At 38.9% G+C, this 19,850-nt stretch overlaps 1 protein-coding gene across 4 annotated transcripts in view; it reads left to right on the forward strand.

The window, feature by feature from the left end:
• Window positions 1-19,850, forward strand: part of DROSHA (drosha ribonuclease III) — a 116,965-nt gene that overhangs the window by 63,092 nt on the left and 34,023 nt on the right. For all 4 annotated transcript variants that reach the window (XM_008692675.2, XM_040630522.1, XM_040630521.1 and 1 more), the window contains 4 exons: window positions 7,869-7,976; window positions 8,502-8,640; window positions 8,994-9,054; window positions 19,428-19,487. In XM_008692675.2, the coding sequence (XP_008690897.2) occupies window positions 7,869-7,976; window positions 8,502-8,640; window positions 8,994-9,054; window positions 19,428-19,487 (368 nt within the window). The remainder of the gene's footprint in view (window positions 1-7,868; window positions 7,977-8,501; window positions 8,641-8,993; window positions 9,055-19,427; window positions 19,488-19,850) is intronic.

The raw sequence follows: 19,850 nt of genomic DNA on the forward strand, positions 1-19,850 counted from the left end.
TCTGGCTGCTACTGGAGATAAAACTGTTGTGATAAATCTAAGGTGGAGAACCTAAGTACCAGCCCCTCGTTCCAGAAGTATAATTTTCCAACCAGAGAAGTTACTAGGGTTTTTATGAGGTCAGATAATTCTACCTGATGCCCCAGCCAGTGTTAGGAGGAATGGAAATCTAGGGCTGGGCTGGAACCTGTGAGCTAAATCCAGAACTTGTAGCCATGTTTAGAGACAAACTATTGGAAGGTTTTTTTCTGTGTTGCTGTTCATTAGAGTGACTTCTAGGTAATCTGGGGTTGGGGGGGGGAAGCAGGAATTAAAACCTGAAACTGAGGCTGAAAAATTCAACAGTATGCCTCAGAAAAGGCAGAAAGGCAATATGTTGCTATGGATCCGTAATTTAAGAATGGGGTTCTACCCACTGAGGTTGAATTGGTATCTTACGGAAGTAGGTACCTATATGCTCTGCTATAGTAAGGAGGTGGCTCATGGGAATCAATAAACTGAACCATGAGAATGGATAAAGGTGACAGAGACATCAAAAAAGGAGTAAGGAATCTGCTACCATTATGGTCATGTAACCCGCATAAGGCTTATGCTGCACTCAGGGGTACTAACTCCTTGAGAAAACTAAGGAGGCCCAGGTGTGTGGAGAATTGCTGTTGGTGCTGGGAAGACAAGCTGAGTTGTGGTGGTTGGTATTTGTACTGAGTAGACACAGGGCTGTATTTGGACTCATTAGTAGCTGTGCTGGCTTCCCACAGTGACTCTGGAATGGAATGGAAGGCTGCCATGCAGTGTCACACTGATATTCTCGCTTCATGATCTATTGAGGGGTGGCCGAAGAGTGAAAAGAAATATCTCTAGGAATTAAGAGGTTTTTGACAACACATTCAAGGAATCGTTTTCTAAGTTATATCTTGGGGTGGAAATGGAGATTTATACCTCTGAGAGACATATGGCTTCACAGTTCCTGTTAACAAATTTTTGGATCATGTGAGATACTTGATTTTTTTTTTTTTTTTAAACTGGAGTTGTAGTGCTTCTTGTAAAGGACGAGAACGAGATTTTGCTTGAAGGCTAACTGGCCTGATAGAAAGCTGTCAAAATAATGTCGTTATTATGCAGATTTCAAGCATCTACAAGATGAGTGAGAAAAGCGTAGTGAGCACTATGTCATCCTCACACAGCTTCAGCCATTAGCAGCAGCATCTCTGTATCATCACGTACAGTCACTGTTCATGTTTTCCTAATCATCTGCTAGATCTGTTTCAGTCTGCTTCATGGCCATTCAGACAAGATCCGGACATTGTGATGCGTTGATGTGTTTTAAGTCTCTTTACTCTTTAGGTTCTCATTCCATTTTCCCCTTTGTTTTCCTTGCAAATTTTTGTTGTTGAAGAACTGGATCTTGTGTTCTGTAGTGTTCCTAAGGTCTAATCTGGGTTTTGCTGATTGCAGCTGTATAGTATCATTTAACATGTGCTTCTCTCCCTTATATTTCCTATAAATTATTATAAACTGCTGTCTAATAGAATACCACTGGCCATACGTGGCTACTTAAATTAATTAGAATTAAATGAAATTAAAAATTCAGTTCTTAGTTGTCCTAACCACGTTTCAAGCACTTAATAGACACATCTGGCTAGTGCCTATTATAACAGCGGAGATGCAGAATATTTCCATCATTGTAGAAAGTTCTGTTGGATGGCAGTGATCAGATTTAACTTTATTTTTTTGTACAACTTTTTCATGGGTGGTAGTGTGGTATCTCTCTCTCTGTATCTTTTTATAATAAGTGATAAGCCAAACATTTAATAGTTCTTTTAGAGAGTAAATTCTGTTCATAGAAATCTGACTTAATCAGACCATTTTCAATTGAAGAAATAAGTTTTCAAATTGGAATGTATTTCTCCTCAATCATATACCTTTTTTTAAATCGAAGTATAGTTGATATAAAATTAGTTTCAGCTGTACAACACATAGTGATTTAGCAATTGTATACATTACCAAATACCACAGTAAGTGTATTACGGTATTATTGACAGTATTCCCTGTGCTGTACTTTTTATCTCTGTGACTTATTTATTTTATAACTGGAAGTTTATACCTCTTAATTCCCTTCACCCAATTCGTCCATTCCCCCAACTCCTTCCTCTCTGGCAACCTCCAGTTTGTTTTCTGTATTTATGAGTCTGTTTCACTTCTGTTGTTGTTTGTTCATTTGTTTTATTTTTTAGATTCCACAAATAAGTAAATCATAGAGTTTTTTGTCTCTCTGTCTGGTTTATTCACTTAGCATAATACCCTCTAGCTCCATCCATGGTCTCTTTTTTGTGTGTGACATTATTAGTCACTAATGAATTATGACCCAGACCCAGTATTTATGAAGAGCTGCCAAAGTGATCTTTTAATTCTTTTCTTTCCACATTTATTAGTTAGAATACTTTAAAAAAGAATCTTCCCCTCAGTACTGATCCCATATAGGCACCCCATATAACACCAAAAAAATTACTCATTTGATTTATTCTGTAATACACAAACAGTAGTCCCAGAATAACAATATTAATGCCGCCATCAACAAAATGATTATGGGAAGTAGTTGTTTGTTTGGGGGCATTTCTTGTTGTCTGTGATTCTCTACGGATATATCACATGAGGCCTGCACACTCAGATTACTATGTTTTTAGGTCATTTGTGCTTAGACTACAAACTGCTTACACAGAAGATTTATTTATTTCATTTGACTTTTGATTTTGTTTCTTTTAAAAATTAAATATTGTTTTATAAATCTGTAAAATATTTACCATAATTCCAAATTCCAAAGTCTGCTTTTGAAAATCTAACTTGTATCTCTTGCTTCTACCCCATTCTTGCCACGCTGAACCCGTAAGGGTAGCCATCTTTTAGAAATGATTTGATTTTCCCTTTTAATATAAGCAGACACACACACACAGACACACACGATCTTGTTTGTTTGGGCTCCCCTCTATCAAACTGTTTTTTGTTATGTGGTCACTATGAGGTCCATTTTCTTTGCTTTTTTATTTTCTTTCTATATCTCTTTGTATTTAGGGAGGTTTATAGTTCTGTTTTAATGGTTATCTATAATATATTAACACCTTTGTAGTCTAATGAAACTTCTCCCTTTCCTCCTGTGTATGTTTGTGTCCCATTGTCTCATTGTCCATTACTGAAAATGACTGCTTTATTTCTTGTGCTCCTCTCATCCAGCATCTAATTTGAAGTGATTATCCTTTTCTGCAAGTTAGTATCAACGAGATACATGACAACCTCATCTCTACTCTTCATGGACTTCACATTCTCCCCTCATTTTCTGATAGTTGTACTAAACAGTATAGTATTAGGCATTTCCTATAATTTTGACTCACTTATGATTATCTACAGGTAAAAATATATTTGAAGGTAACTGCTAGTTTATATGGCAGTGTTTATCCTGTCCCCCCCCCTTTTTTTTTTGATTGAGCTCATTTCTGGCAGATACCTTAAGAAGGGCTTATTAAAACAATGATCCTTGAGGTCCTGCATGTTCCTAACCATTTGTCTTTAAATACAAAGGCCACTTAAGCTGGATATAAAATTTGTGGTTTATGTTTTCTTTCTTTAACATCTTAAAGACGTTCTCATTGTTTTCTGGCACAAAGCATTGCTGTCAGCTGTTTTTGGTTAATTTTTTCAGATATGCTGTGTACCCATTCAATATATACTTTCAAGCTGTCTTTTATCTCAGAAATGTTTCCTTGAATTACTACACATTTCGTTATTCTGTCCTGTTGTTCTGGTTTTCTTTAAGGATTCCTATTATATGCATCTTGTATCTTTGCTTGTCTCCTGCATCTGTCACTCTCTCTTGAATCCTTCATTTCCTTTTGATTTTTTATTTCTCTAAAATTTTTCCTTTTCCTATCTTTTATTTCCCAAAGCACTGTCTGTGGTTAATTTGCTGTTGTCTTCATTCTGTTTAGTCTCTGTTCTTAAAATGATTATTTCCTTTTATGTTTTTTCCCTGAGTTTTGTCACTTCGAATCTTCCTTTTGTCCAGTCATTTCATTTCTTTTTTTTTTTTTTTTTAAAGATTTTATTTATTTGACAGAGAGAGAGACAGCCAGCGAGAGAGGATACACAAGCAGGGAAAGTGGGAGAGGAAGAAGCAGGCTCATAGCGGAGGAGCCTGATGTGGGGCTCGATCCCATAACGCCGGGATCACGCCCTGAGCCGAAGGCAGACGCTTAACCGCTGTGCCACCCAGGCGCCCCAGTCATTTCATTTCTGAATTACTATAATATTTATTTGTAGTTTTCTTTTACAGCTCCTGTTGCGTTCTTGATTTTGTTTAGCTTGTTTTGAAATGTTAGGTCACAGCTTTCATCTGTTTTGTTGGCATGTTTTTCTGGCTTTTTCTTTTTCTTAATTATCTGAAGAATCTTATTCTATTCCTTTTCTCTATTTTCTGATAAAATCCTTGGGTGGTATTTGCCTTGATTCTTTTCTGTTGCTCTTCAAGTTAAATAATGTTAAATAAGTAAATGAAATATTTTCCTGTACTTTTAGGAAGGAGGTGTAAGCCAAATTAGCTCCTCCTTCTACTGCTTTTGCAAAGTGATAAAAAAAAAAAAAAACATGGCCTTATAATACCTGAGACCTGCCCCCACTGCTTCACTCCCCTGTTTTATCTGGATTCTCTCTTTCTTTTGCCCTTTATGTATTGTTCCTCTTCTGCTTAAATGTGACTTTTACCCCCAGCACTTTCTTCACAACATGGGGCTTTACCCTGTGAGGAACTTCAGTTTTTCATTGAGCATTTATAGGGCCTTGGCACTCTGACACCATTACACGGTCCTCTTGTACTCACCCAGTAGGTTGGAATCTGCAGAGCCCACTCCAGTTTGGGTCACATTTTCGATGAGTATATGTTAATTTGGGGGTTCTTGCATTCCCAGGGCTGTCAGAAACCCTGCTACTCTCCCTGTCTTTTCTTTCTCACAGATGCCGAGACCTCATTGGTCTTTGTCCTCACCCTGTCTTATTTAAATGTTCATGGGGGTACCTGTTGTCTACTTTTTATTGTTCATATTTTTTATAGGTCTATTTTGCTGTTCTAGTTGCTCAGTTTTTATGAGAGAATTTAAATAGCTTTAAAAACTCCACATACGGCCATTTCCATACAATCTTTAAAGGGGCTTTTTTTTTTTTAATGAAACCGTTCGCCAGAAGTGAATTGGCGGGTTGGGGGGAGATGCTCAGTGATTGTATGTATTTCAACATTGCAAAGATTGATAATTTTAAAAAAGTGAGCTAGAGATTTTAACAGTCTTGTACATAACATTGAGACTTTGTTGTCTGGGTTATAAGATAGACATGGGTCATATATACCTTTTAGTGGTATTCACAAGAAAGAGCCTTACTGGAAAGAGAAAGTGGTTCTTTTTGGAGCAAGTTTAGAGGACGTAGTGAAGGATTCAAAGCTGTTTCACGTGAGTGAAGGTTAAAGGAAATAAGACTTAGGTTAACAAAGAGAAGATGTGGAAATGTTACTGTTACATGTATTTTGTTTGTCTCTTGGGGTACAGCTAGGTTCAAAGGGATAAACCTTCAAAAGAGACAGATTTGGGCTAAATGTTCTAAATAATTTTCTAATCATCAGAGTACCCTAAAGAGAGTGTTCTTACCTTTTTTTAAAAAAAAACAAACAAACGTATTAAGGACGTGCCTGGGTGGCTGAGTAGGTTAGTTGTCTGCCCTTGGCTCAGGTCATGATCCTAGGATCCTGGGATGGAGCCCCACGTTGAGCTCCCTGCATGGCGGGGAATCTGCTTCTCCTGCCTATCCCCACCACTCCTGCTCTCTCTCTCTCAAATGAATAAATAAAATAAAAACATATAAATAAATAAAAATCTTCAAAAAATTTATTAAGCATAGTTGACATACAGTGTTATATTAATTTTAGCTGCACAACATGGTGATTCAACACTTCTATGTATTACGTAGTGCTCACCGTGGTAAGTGTAGTCACCACCTGTCACCATATGCTGTTACAGCATTATTGACTATATTCCCAATGCCTTCCTTTTCATCGCTGTGACTTATGTATTTTATAACTGAAGCTTTGTACCTTTCAGTCTCTTTCACCCATTTTGTCTGTTCTCTACACTCCCCTTCCCTCTGGCAACCACCAGTTTGTTCTCTGTATTGTTTGTTTGGTTTTTTTTATTTTGTTTGTTTATTTCTCTTTTTTGTTTGTTTTTTTAGATTCCACGTATAAGTGAGATCATACGGTATTTGTCTTCCTCTGATTGACTTATTTCACTTAGCATAATAACCTGAAGAGGGTGTCATTTTCTTGATAGGCGATGATCCATCCCTCCCTGGAGGTATTAAAAAAAAATATGCAATTCACCAGTTTAAGTTCATACTTCAGAAAGATAGGTACACTGTGTAGTCTTCATGACCCTTCTACTTTGAGTTTTTAGCATCAACTCCCTTGAGCTTTCTGCAATTTAAATGCCTGGAAAATGATATTATACTTTGGCCACACGTTTTATTCCCACATTACTGTGTTTTTTAATGAAGCACTTACAAAAAATGCCAGTAATTCAGATCATAATGGCATATCTCTGGGAAGCCCTTGAGGGCAAAGAGCATGTCCTTATTGTTTTTCTCTTCCACAACTGTAGTAAGCCTTTCACGTGGAGGTGCCGAATGTGTATTTATTGAATTGAACTGGAAAGAAGGACTTCCTGTTGATTGGAATGCCTACTTGGGAGATCTTTCCTTATAAGTTAATATGGGAAAGTGATATCTGCAGTTTCAAGCGAATCCATTTTCATGTATTTTTAAACAATGCCATCTGAAAATACTTAAAAGACTAAAATGATATAAAGCATATGTCAGTCATTCTGTGGGCTGTGCCCAGCCTCTAGGTTCTGATGAATAAGAATGACTCCTTCTTTCTCTTGAGTTCTAAGGAAGTGTAATTAAATAAAAGAAAAGCTATGCCTTTTATGAAATTATCTCCCAATAAGGAATCTTTAGCCAAATGAAAAGTGATTGAAACAAAAGTAAAAGTTCCATGTCCTCAGGTGACTTAACTGTATTGGTGATTTTATAAAAGGTGTCCTTGGAATATTAGATTATTAAGTATTAAACCTAGAATGGCCTTTTGAGATCATCTGGCTGGGAAGTTCTTACGTGGAGGATTGTGATAGGCTTTTAGGGGTCTGTGAACCCATTAAAATTACATACATTTTTTTTGCATGTTTGTGCACATAGGTGTTTGTCTGGAGAAAGAATAATTTTCCTTAGATTCTCAAAAATGTCTTGATCCTGACAGAGTTTCAGAATTTGTGAGTTCTGGTCTATTCTGTTAGCATTAAAGATAGACAAGGAGGCACAGAAATTCTGCTGGCTTCATTGAGGTTACCCTGCTGAGTGCTGATGAAGCAGGGCTGTTCCTACTTGAGTGAGGGCTAAGAGGCCTGGTACTAAGCAGTTTTTTGTATTTGCTCATTTAATCCTTTTAAGCCCCCCTTGGAAGTAGCTCTCCTGATTATCCCCATTCTGTAGGTGAGGAAACAAGAGAGAGGTCAAATAACTCCCCCGCCAGGTCCCACGATGACTGAGTGACAGCAGGAGCCAAACCCAAGCATTGTGATTCCAGAGCCTATACTCTTAGCAACTATAGTCCACCACCCCTCAAGAGGGTATTTGCAAGGATGTCACACAGCCAGTAAACTGTTTCAAGACTTTGGCAGTTGAAATCTGGGATGGGAAAAATGGTTCTTGTTTGTTGTAAAATAAATGAAGCATTATTTTAAGTTTTTATAAAGGTAAACATACTGAAATTTTTTTCCTAGCATGCAATGATGTTGCCTGTTTTGACCCATCATATCCGCTACCACCAATGCCTAATGCATCTAGACAAGTTGATAGGATATACTTTCCAAGATCGTTGTCTGTTACAGGTAAGAATTACTCTCCTGTACACTCACATAATAGCAAAATAGGAGTAATTCATCTTACAGGTTACAAATGGAACATTGAGATTCTCCACTCTGGGAGATGATGAGGATGTTTAGTAACACAGCCCTCTCCATTACTCTACTCTGGTTGCCACTTTCAGACACTTTTTCTCACTATTTATTTATTTGTTTGTTTGTTTGACACTATCCCTAAAGAAACAGACTAAAGCTAAAATTTGCCTGTCAAACCTGAGTCCCTTCTTTAAGCCTTACCTTCTTTATGGCTCTTCTTTCCAGGTGATGATTATTCTAATTCTCCTTTGAAAGATGTGGCTTTTTACGTTTCCTTTTAGAAAAGGGTTGCACCAGAGCTCTGGAAATTTGACCCTCGAGAAGATAAGATGGAAAGATCAGGGCTTAAAATTTGACTGAACAGATAGATCTCTTTCCTATTTCGTTTGAGATGATATAAAGATGGCACTTCTATGCTGAGTTTTTAAGACTAAATTTATTTTGTTGAAATTTCAGCTGGCCATGACTCATCCGAGTCATCACTTAAATTTTGGAATGAATCCTGATCATGCCAGGAATTCTTTGTCTAACTGTGGAATTCGGCAGCCCAAATATGGAGATAGAAAAGTTCATCACATGCATATGAGGAAAAAAGGTATGTTTGGATTTTACTCTTGTGTTTTGGCCTATGTCCCTACTGTAAATTAAATCCCCACCAGGAAGAGTTTCCTGGTAACTGTTGCATACTCTCATTTTGTAGTGCTTTCTGACCCATACATAACAGCATTCACTTTGAGCGTTATTATAAGGATGGATGAATTTTTTAGGAAAATTTTTTGCTCCTATCAAGTGTTTTAAGTAACTAAGTTGATCAGACTTGTAGACGTGCAGATATCAAGCCTTTTGACATCAAATTGGGGTAAAATAGGTAATTGTCTTTCTACATATCATATCATGGTCCTAGAATGCTTCTAACAGTATTTCCTTGTTTATTTATATTTTAAATAGGAATTAACACTTTAATAAATATTATGTCACGCCTTGGCCAAGATGACCCAACTCCCTCAAGGTAAAGTAGCTTTTGTTAATAACAGCTTTATTGAGGTATCATTCATTTACCATACAAGTCACCCACTTAAAGTATACAATTCAATGATTTTTAGAATGTTCACAGAGTGGTGCAATCATGATCACTACTTAATTTTAGAATGTTTTCAGCATCCCAAAAGAAACTCATACTCTCCGTTTCCCCTCAGTCTGCCCAGCCCTAGGCAGCCACATTCTACTTTCAGCCTGTTTTCAATCTTTATGGATTTGCCTATTCTGAATATTTCGTATAATGGTATCATACAATATGTGATCCTTTGTGACCAGCTTTTTTAAATTATTGATTTATAATCATTTTTATATATTCCAGGTACAAGTCTCTTATCAAATACAAATTTGCAAAAATTTTTTCTCATTCTATGGATTGTTTCTTCATTCTTTTGAAGATATCTTTCAAAGCAGAAGAATTTTGATGAAGTCCAGTTTATCTATTACTTGTGTTGCCTGTGCTTTTGGTGTCATGTCTAAGAAGCCATTGCCTAATATAAAATCACAGAGATTTACGTCTTTTTTCTTCTAAGAGTTCCATAGTTTTTTTCTCTTACATTGAGATCTTTGGTCTATTTTGAGTTAATTTTTGTTTATGGCGTGGTATAGGGGTCCAACTGCATTCTTTTGCCCACTGTGGATATCCAGTTGTGCCGGCATCATTTGTTGAAAAGGCTAATTTTTTTCCATGAAATTGTTTTGGCACCCTTGTTGAAAATTAATTGATGGTATATGTGAGGATTATTTTTGGACTCTTAGTTCTATTCCACTGATCTGTATGTCTGTCCTTATGTCAGTACCATGCTGTCTTGATTACTGTAGCTTTATAGTAAGCTTTAAAAATAAGAAATACAAGATCTCCAGCTTTTTCTTTTTTTTTTTCCCCAAGGTTATCATGGCTATTTTGGATCCATTACATTTCCATGTGAAAGTTTGGATTAGTTTATCAATTTTTGCAAAGAAGCCAGCTGGGATTTTAATAGTGATTGTGTTGAATCTGTAGATCAATTTGGGAACAATTGCCATCTTAATATTAAGTTTCTGAACTTTCAATATCTTCACATTTATTTAAGTTGCCTTTAATTTATTCCAATAGTATTTTATAGTTTTAAGTATACATTTTGTATGTCTTTTGCTTAATTCATTCCTAAGGGGTTTTTTGATGCTATTATAAATGGGATTGATTTCTAAATTTCATTTTTGGGTTGTTCATTGACTGTGTAGAGAAATAGAATTGATTTTTGTATATTGATCTTTTATTCTGTAACCATGATGAGCTTATTTGTTAGCTCTAATAGTTTTTTAGTGGATTGCTTAGGATCACCTACAAACAGAGATAGCTTTACTTTTTTCTTTCTGGTCTGGATGTCTTTTATTTCATTCTCTTAACTTAGTTGCCCTGGCTAGAGCTTCCAGTATAATACTGAATAGAAGTGGTGAGAGTGGATCTTTGTCTTCTTCCTAAAATTTTTAGGGGAAAGCATTCTTTCGCAGTTAGAATGATGTTAGCTGTGGGTTTTTCATAGATGTCTTTTATCTGGTTGAGGAAGTTCCCGTCTGTTCCTAGTTTGCTGAATTTTTGTGAAAATGAGTAGAATTTTGTTTGTTGTATGTCTATTGAGATGATCATCCTTTTTTTTTTTTATCATTTATTCTATTTATATGGTGTATTATGTTCATTGATTTTTGGATGTTGAACCAACCTTGCTTTCCTGGGATACATCTCACTTGGTTATGGTGCATAATCCTTTTTATATGCTCCGAACTTAGTCTGCTAGTATTGTGTTGGGGATTTTTGTGTCTATATTTATAAGTTACTGTCTATAGTTTTCCTTTTCTGTGATGTTTTGTATGGTTTTATTATTAGGATAATATTGGTCTTACATAATGGGTTGGAGATACCCTCATATATTAACATTGTTTTGTGTGGCCTTGAGCCCCTGAAGAATCTGGGAAGGAAGTAGACTGGTTCTAATCTCATTAATACCCATGGCAAACTGAGTGGAAGCAAGGCTGATGAAGGTCTGATGTTGCTCTCAGGAGGCTTATCTGTGTGTGTGAAACACGGCAGGTTATATTCTGAAAGCCAGCAGAGGAGATTGCTTGGGGGCATATTTCTTTTTTAAACGGGCAGTGGAAAAGTTGAATAGCCAGACTTGTCCCTCTTGGTTTCCAGGCTTAGACGGGTTAAAGTGGGTGGAGTGGGTTTAGAAGTGACAGAGTTGACAGTTGCTGCAGCTCATAACTGGCCTCCACAGCCAAGAGAACGACCAGCCGTAGCTAGTATAGCTTCCTTTTCTACCTTTTTTTCATCTCTCACTTTTCTTTTTAAATTGGATTGCCTTGAGTTGCTCTTTTGAAATTATCATAGACCATACTATCTTCCTCTTCAATCAAGAGGTAAAAAGAAAGGCAGGATGAAACTTTAAAATTCCCGTTTGAAGATGATCATACGCCTTACTATGGTATTCTGTGAGAGTCTAAGATCAGAAAAGAACTGTCTAATTAAAAGAGCCCTTAATCACACCCTCAGGGACAGTGTGGCCATGGTTTCATTTTACCCTGCTATATTGTAGAGTCTCCAGATGACCAGTTCTGTATTTTAATAAGTGGAACCCTGAGTTCCCTGCAGCCCCGTTAACAAGGCTACGCATGCCCTACACGTGTACTTTTCCTTGATGAAAGCATGAGCTTAAATTATCTTTGTTTCGTCTATCCTAACCATCGTTGTTGGTGTATAAATTGTCTTTTGATAGCGCTGTACAGATGTCATGACTTAGGTTTTCTTTTACTCTGCCACAAGGAAATGGCTTTCTTACTGTGGCAGAAGGAATTATATCTGAGAAACTGTTCTTTTTGAATTCACCATATTGAAAATGATAGAGAATAAACAAATATCTCTTGTCCTTTGCTGCTTGTGTTAAGAAAGCCTCTTGCCGTGTACCTGATCTTACTGCTGATGGCAGAGTTGACCCCACATTTCTGTTCAGGAAGAGCTTCCTCGCTTCTTTCGTGGCTAACTCTGCTGTTGCTCGCTGCTGCTGTCCATCAGTCCCACCTGTGCACAGCTGTGGGAGCTGTACTTAAGAATCTTCATACAAATGTAATTCGACAGAACATTTATCTAGTACCTTTTGAGTTTGAGGCAATTTATAGGTATTTTAGAGAAATTTAAGGCAAATAAGACGAAGCCCCCACTCACCAGGAGGTGTGACTTATCCCTTAGGTGGGATAAGAGTGCTATTAACGTAAATAACTTAATGTAAGGGGTCCTCCGCTAAGTGCTTCAGTGGAGGTCAAAAACAAAATGTACATAGTCTGCTGTGGGGCTGAGGATAGCTCTGGTGGTTGTTTAGGGATTGTAGGTCGGTTTTATATTGTACACTTCAGTAATTGAATTCACTTGAAGTGGTTTGCCCTCTCCCTTGTCTCTTAGTTTGCTATTATAAAATGGGATGCAGTTATCCCTGCTCCTTGGAAGTGTCTGTAGATCTTTGAGGCAAACACTATCAAATTGCAAGTGTCAGTGGTTGTATCTCCTCTCAAGCAAGCCTGCTCAGAATTTCAGACTTGAGAAAGCAAAGAGGGAGTAAGCTGCCAATGGAAGTGGGAACATGGAGGAGCAAGGCAGGCAAGAAAAAGGGCTGAGGGGAGGGGCTCTTGATTGAATTCTTTTCCTGGTCCTCCTGGAAACCACTCCTCCCACCCCTGCCCATCCTGCACTGCAGTTAGTGACCACATTTTGCCAGTTCTGCCCTCGTACTGCCTCTACATTCAGTCATCTTGCTATTTCTGGAGCCTCAATTTTAGTTTTTAGCTGTAACCTTCTTGAAAGCTTTCAGTGATGTCTCATCACTGACTGGATAGACCTGAATCTCCCCATCTGAAACCAGCAACCGAGACCTGGCCCCTGGCCACTTTTCCAGGCACGTCTTGCTTTTCCCTATGGCTGCTTACATACCAGTACGACTGAGGTACTTACTGTGCTTTCAGGCTCACTNTTTCCCTTCCTCAAATGCCAGCAGTCATCGTACATCTCCCCCGGGAATTCCCTGGAACCGTGTTTTATGGCCTGATTTTCTTTACTCTAAGCATTTTGAAGGTCTGTGGTCATACTCTTTTTCTTTCTTTCTTTCTTTCTTTCTTTCTTTCTTTCTTTCTTTCTTTCTTTCTTTCTTTCTCTCTCTCTCTCTCTCTCTTTCTTTCTTTCTTTTTTTCAAATAGTACCTTTAACAGAGCAGAAGCTCAGTAAATAAGTATTAAAGAATGCCATTCATGATATTATTTTCATCTCAGGTTATTGTTTACATTTCCCTAGAAATAGGGAAACTTGGATGTCAAGAAGGGTCATGGTCAGGGGCGCTTGAGTGGCACAGTGGTTAAGCGTCTGCCTTCAGCTCAGGGCGTGATCCCGGCGTTATGGGATCGAGCCCCACATCAGGCTCCTCCGCTATGAGCCTGCTTCTTCCTCTCCCACTCCCCCTGCTTGTGTTCCCTCTCTCGCTGGCTGTCTCTATCTCTGTCAAATAAATAAATAAAATCTTTAAAAAAAAAAAAAAAAAGAAGGGTCATGGTCAGAGTTATCAGCAGAGGTTTAAATGGCAAATTAGTTATCTTACTTAATCTGATTTGGCACCAGCTAGGATTTACAAAAAGGCATGAAGTCTTAAACAAAAATCTGTCTGCCTATCAAAACTATAAAATAATTAACTTTTATGATGGCATCATTGCATGCAAATATATCACCCATAATTTTTTAAATTATGTTTAAACATTGCTTAAACACGTAAATCTCAGTTGTATAATTTAACATATAAATTGCAATGAATTGTTACCACACAAAGGGTCTCTGAAGGATTAGGCTTTTGGTGGCATTCAAGTAATCCATGTATTATCAATAAGATCTTTGGGTAAGAGGGGCTAGAAGACTGGTAATGGAAAAATGAGCTGCCTTGTTTCATTCTGTTCATTGATTGGTAGAGTCATTGGTAGACATCATGTTTAAGAATCTATTGGAACAAAGAGTGAGACACATATCGACTATTTATTAATGTCTCTGTGTTTAAAGAAATGGTAGATACAAAGTTTCAGTCAGTTATACAAAAGTGTCTTGCATTCAAGACAATAAAACATGCTTGAGTATATGTGAATTCCACAGAGTAGATGTGCTGGCTTAAAAATTCAGGTTAAATTCCAGAGATGCTTAACCTGGGATCCCTAGGTCCAGTGGGTCTCAGATCTCGTAGCTCTGTGACCTCCCCTCCCACTAAGTGTCCAGGTAGATGAAATGAATAGAAGGAATTCCTGAACTGGGTGGAAGGTTTAGCTGATCTTCAGCACCCCTTCTAGCTCTACTCCACCTGTTACTGGTTGAGGCCTGGAATATAAAGGTGAGAAAATGTCCATACCCTCTACGTGGAAGTTACCCTTGGACTTGGCCCATCCCAAGATGGTTTTCCAGGGAGTAAAGGATACCTTACAGTAATTACTGTTACAGGGAGACTGTTATGTTTTATAAAGTGCTTTGAATTCCTCAGACCAAATGTGCTATATAAATGTTACAGTTAATCTAGATTTCATAATGTCTTTGTTGATTCAGTTCTCAAAAACAAATGGAGTGTTTATTGCTCAGTAAACATTTCCTCTTGGAGTTTGCTAGTATTTATAAAGAGGGTGATTAAAGAATGTAGAAACAATAGAAGGAACAAAAGCTTTGCTGCTGCACTCAATAGTGACTAGCAGCTCACTCTGTCCATTTTTTCCAGATAAACCATTGGATTAGGAATTGCCCAGTATAATAATAAACTGAAGTGGTATTTAATACCTATTTTTGCTTGTGGCTCATTGCCAGTGTTTAGTCACAGTGTAGATACGGAAAAACATACACCGGATATGGTCAAATTATTTAGTGGATGGCAGACTCACTATTGAATAAACCCGTTTGGAACTGTGACCTTGTGTTTTAACACACTGAATAATAGTCTAACTTTGTGGTTATTAAAATCCTAGACATAGTTCTTGTCTCCCTGAAAGTTTATCAAACAAATTAAAACTTAAACCAGTATGGGGGCGCCTGGGTGGCTCAGTCGTTAAGCGTCTGCCTTCCGCTGAGGGCGTGATCCCGGCATTCTGGGATCGAGCCCCGTGTCAGGCTCCTCCACTGGGAGCCTGCTTCTTCCTTTCCCACTCTCCCTGCTTGTGTTCCCTCTTTTGCTGGCTCTCTCTCTCTGTCAAATAAATAAATAAAATCTTTAAAAAAAAAAAAAACCAAAAACTTACACCAGTATGAGTTCATTCAAATAGTATATGACTCAAAGTAGCTATTATTCTTTGATGGGATGTCTTCTTTTTTAATAAAGCATAAGACAATCCAAATATGGTTTGTCCCCACACCAGGTGTGGTTTCTAGCTTTCCATGTTAAGTAGATTTTCCTGTATAGTACTTTGAACTGTTGGGAAGAAAATAAAGTCTGTACCACAGAAAATACTATTTTCATTTTACTGACTTTTGGAAAAGAATAGGGTAATTCTAATTCCTTTCTTTTTAAAAACTCACCATTTTGGGCGCCTGGGTGGCTCAGTCAGTTAAGCGTCTGCCTTAGGCTCAGGTCATGATCTCAGGGTCCTGGGATCAAGCCCCATGTCCCCGCTGGATGGGGAGTCAGCTTCTTCCCCTCCCTCCACCCCTCCCCCCGCTTGTACTCTCTCTCTCCAATAAATAAATAAAATCTTAAAAAAAAAAAAGCAAAAAACCTCACCATTTCTTTTCTTTTCTTTTTTTTTTTTTAAAGATTTTATTTATTTATTTGACAGAGATAGAGACAGCCAGCGAGAGAGGGAACACAAGCAGGGGGAGTGGGAGAGGAAGAAGCAGGCTCATAGCAGAAGAGCCTGACGTGGGGCTCGATCCCATAATGCCGGGATCACGCCCTGAGCTGAAGGCAGACGCTTAACCGCTGTGCCACCCAGGCGCCCCATCCTCACCATTTCTTTTCTTTGTTCCCACTGTCTCTCAGGACTACAGCTTATTAGGTTTCACGAAATTAAGTTGGCAAGAAGTCTGAGGGATTAACATGTTACCATGTTAACTAGGGCCTCTGTTCCTTGATGTATTCTCCAAGAATGATGACAGACACTTTTGGAGTTCTGCTGTATTTGACAAAAAGCAAAATGCAGTATCGAGTAGCTTCTAAACAATATATTTTAAAAATATTTTTAGTAGGGATTGTCTGGGTGACTCAGTTGGTTCAACATCTGGCTCTTGATTTTGGCTCCGTTCATGATCTCAGGGTCCTGGGATCTAGGCCTGTGTTGGGCTCTGCGCTCAGTGGGGAGTCTGCTTGAGATTCGCTCTTGGTCCCCCCCCCCCCACTGTGCTCTCTCTCTCTCTAAAAACAAATAAATCTTTAAAAAATATATACTGTTTAGTCACTCTTGGCTAATGGAATAGCAACAAAAAAAGTCTTTTAAAATCTAATATAAATTAGGTAAGACTGAGAAGAATATGTATGAGGACCTGATTCCTTCCTTCCTTCCTTCCCTCCTTCCTTTCTTCCTTCCTACCTCTCTCTCTCTCTCTGTAAGCTATTAGATTATGAATTCTTCACCACAGCCATAAAATTTTCACTCTTTTTTTTCTTCATTTCCTGTTATTGGCTATTTACTGCTTTCCAGAATGCCTTTTTCACATAAATATAGGCCGTATATTGAAATGAGGGTTCAGAATCACATCTTTGTTGCTCAGGTCTTTCTAGTTTTCTCCTTTTACGTTTATTTTCCTTTAAAATTCTAAGCTATGGAGCAATGTTACGGTGGAAGAATTAACTTATGAGATATGTGAGATAATATAAAATTGAACTTGAATTACCAAGTAGATAATTTGGTAGCCAAGAATCATTTAATTTGTAAATTAATTTTTTTTTTAATTTTCCACATATACTGAAACCATATGGTGATTTTAAATATGGAAACTAACCTGGCACACAGGAAGCAGAGAACAATAAAAGATAAATTGAGTGATAAAATTCAATCATGTGGGGATAGGGATGCAGGTGTGGGGGTGTGCCAGCATTGCTGGGGGCTTCAGCAGTGAGGGCAGGTCCCCATCTGACGTGAAGAATGAGCAGGATTTGGGGGAGGTAACATAGAAGGGACAACAGTGGTGTGTCTGGTACAGTGCAGAGGTTGGTCAGCTGAGAGTTGTAAATTGCTATTGAAAGTAGATGAGGGGTACCTGGGTGGCTTAGTCAGTTAAGCGTCTAATGTCGGCTCAGGTCATAATCCCGGGGTCCTGGGATCGAGTCTTGCACTGGGCTCTCTGCTCAGTGGGGAGCCTGTTTCTCCCTCTCCCTCTACCTACCACTCCTCCTGCTTATGCTCTCTCTGTCTCTCTGTCAAATAAATAAAACCTTAAAAAAAAAAAGAAAGTAAATGAAATGGGTGACTACCGTGGAACTAGATAAAGAATGGCCTTGAAAACCAGGCAGGTTTGGACTCGTCAGCTATCTAATTTTTGGAGAAGATGAGAGTCAGTGTCAGAGATATTTAAAGAAGTCCCTGGAGTCAGGCGAGATCCTGCTCAGGCTCAGGCCTGTCCCTTGCCTTCTTTGCTTAGGTCCCAGGGGCTCAGTATGCTCTCCTTTCGCTGTCACTTTTGTCACCATCCTTTCTGGTTTTCTCCTATTATAATCCCCCGTCCCCCAGTGGTTTGTCTGTCCACCGTTGGCCCTGAAATAGGCACTCGGGTTCTTCCCGTATGCAGCTTCGGATGCACATCACTTTGCAGCCTGCTATAACCAGAATCAGGTGTGTCTTTTGCGCCTCACAGAGTGGCCCCCGGTAGCCCTGACACCGTCCTCAGCACTGCTGCATCAGTGCTCTCTCTGTGTCTTACTTGAGCCTGTCTCTTTCTTGACACTTGCCTCCTTTTCTGCACCCCCACCCCCATCAGTCCTCTCTCCTTTGCTGGTTTCCCTTCTGCTTGACCTCAAGTGTGACCCTCCCTGGGCTCAGTCCTGGGACCCCTTTTCTCTACCTGCATTCTCTCCGTAGGTAGTAACATCTAGTTCCATGGAATCCTGTCTAAACATTGACCACTCCTAAAGATTTTTTACCAGCTTTGTTCTTGCCATGAACAGCAGGTTAATATATATACTAGATTTGTCCATTCGGTTGTTTTATGGACGTTTCAACGTAAACATGCCTAAAATGCAACTGCTGCTTCTCCCCAAACCTGTTCCACTTTTGGTCTTCCCCTCACAGTAAATGGCACCACCTTTCACCCAACTATGGAGGCCAACATTCAGGCATTGACCTTCATTCTTTCTTTTTCCCCTCTTCCACCATCGCCTCCCCAGCCTGAGCCTCCGTCATATCTCACCAGACAGCCACAGTACCCTCCTCAGTGCTTGTCTTCCCTGCACACATTCTTTGCACAGCAGCCAGGGTGGCCTTTTAAAAACCTAAACCAGATCATGTCACATCTCTGCCCAATCAGAGATAGTGATCTACTTGAGCACTGAAGGAAGCTGGCTGTGCTGGACTTTCTAAGAGGCAGAGGGAGGTTGTCTATGGACCACCTTCCTGGTCCTTTCAGCCTTCTGCTTGGACATGAAGAATTTAGCTTCTGATATGTGCCTTCGTCATATAATGAAGGTATAAATAAAGTGTGATAGACGCTGAGGGGGAGGTATTAATTTTGATGAGAGGAATCAGGCAGGTATTCCTAGAGAAGGAACGTTTCTAGACCTTGAAGGATGAGTAGGTTTGTGTGGCTCTGTGCGCAGGGAAGATGGTGGAAAGCTTCAGGCAGATGCCCTTTTCAGAGAGTACCACGCAGTTTGGGGAGAGGAACCCAAAACACAGGTGGGAGAGGATAGCAGTGGATACTGGGACTTGAAAAAGTAGGTTAATGTCTTTTGAAAGACGTTACAAGCTAAGTTTAGAGTTTGGGCAACGGGAAGCTGTTCTTGGAACATTGTACCAAATGGATTTTTCAGTGTTCAGTTCTAACTCGTTAGAATATATTCTCCTTTCTCTCATCTACCTGATAGCAGTGTGGAAAGATTCAGTTGTTAGGGTGATACCTCCTTACTTTAAATCTGATTCTCAGGGGAAGGAAGCCCCTAGGTCTGAAGGTCTGAACCACATAGTAGGATAGAATGCCCCCTCCCTCACCCAGTAGGTACCTCATACTCCAGCTAAGATGGCGGTCAGTGCTTTTGATTGTGAGGAATAAGGTGGGATGTTTTGATTACAAAAGTCGCTAATTCTCATGTGTCTTTTCTTTGAGAAGAGATGGAATGTAATTGCTTCCTATTTTAAGTGATCTTTTTAATTCTCCTATAGGATTAATCACAATGAAAGGTTGGAGTTCCTAGGTGATGCTGTTGTTGAATTTCTGACCAGGTAAGGAGGTTTTTTTCTGCTGTCCCCCAATAATTACATTTTATAAGTAACATACTTACTCTATTACCTTCTTTGTAATTAACTAAATAAGGCATTGAAACACCATGTATTTTGTCCCTTCTGTAGAGCTTTAAAGCCACATGTCTGTGGCTCTTGCCCTGATAACTTGTACTCACTGACGCTGTAATGCACAAGATTACAAGATGAAAGGCTAGTGTCTTTGTCCTGTCAAGTTTATGTTCAAGTTGCCACAGCCACAAGAGATCAGCTTGTCTTGGTCTAGATGCTTCAGAGCTTATATTCAATTTGTAGAGAAAGGGATGATATTTTTAAATGTCATTTCATTTTCTAGGATTTGTCTTT

This window comes from Ursus maritimus, unplaced genomic scaffold (genome assembly GCF_017311325.1).
Source record: "Ursus maritimus isolate PB19 unplaced genomic scaffold, ASM1731132v1 scaffold_15, whole genome shotgun sequence".
Classification (NCBI taxonomy): Eukaryota; Metazoa; Chordata; class Mammalia; order Carnivora; family Ursidae; genus Ursus; species Ursus maritimus.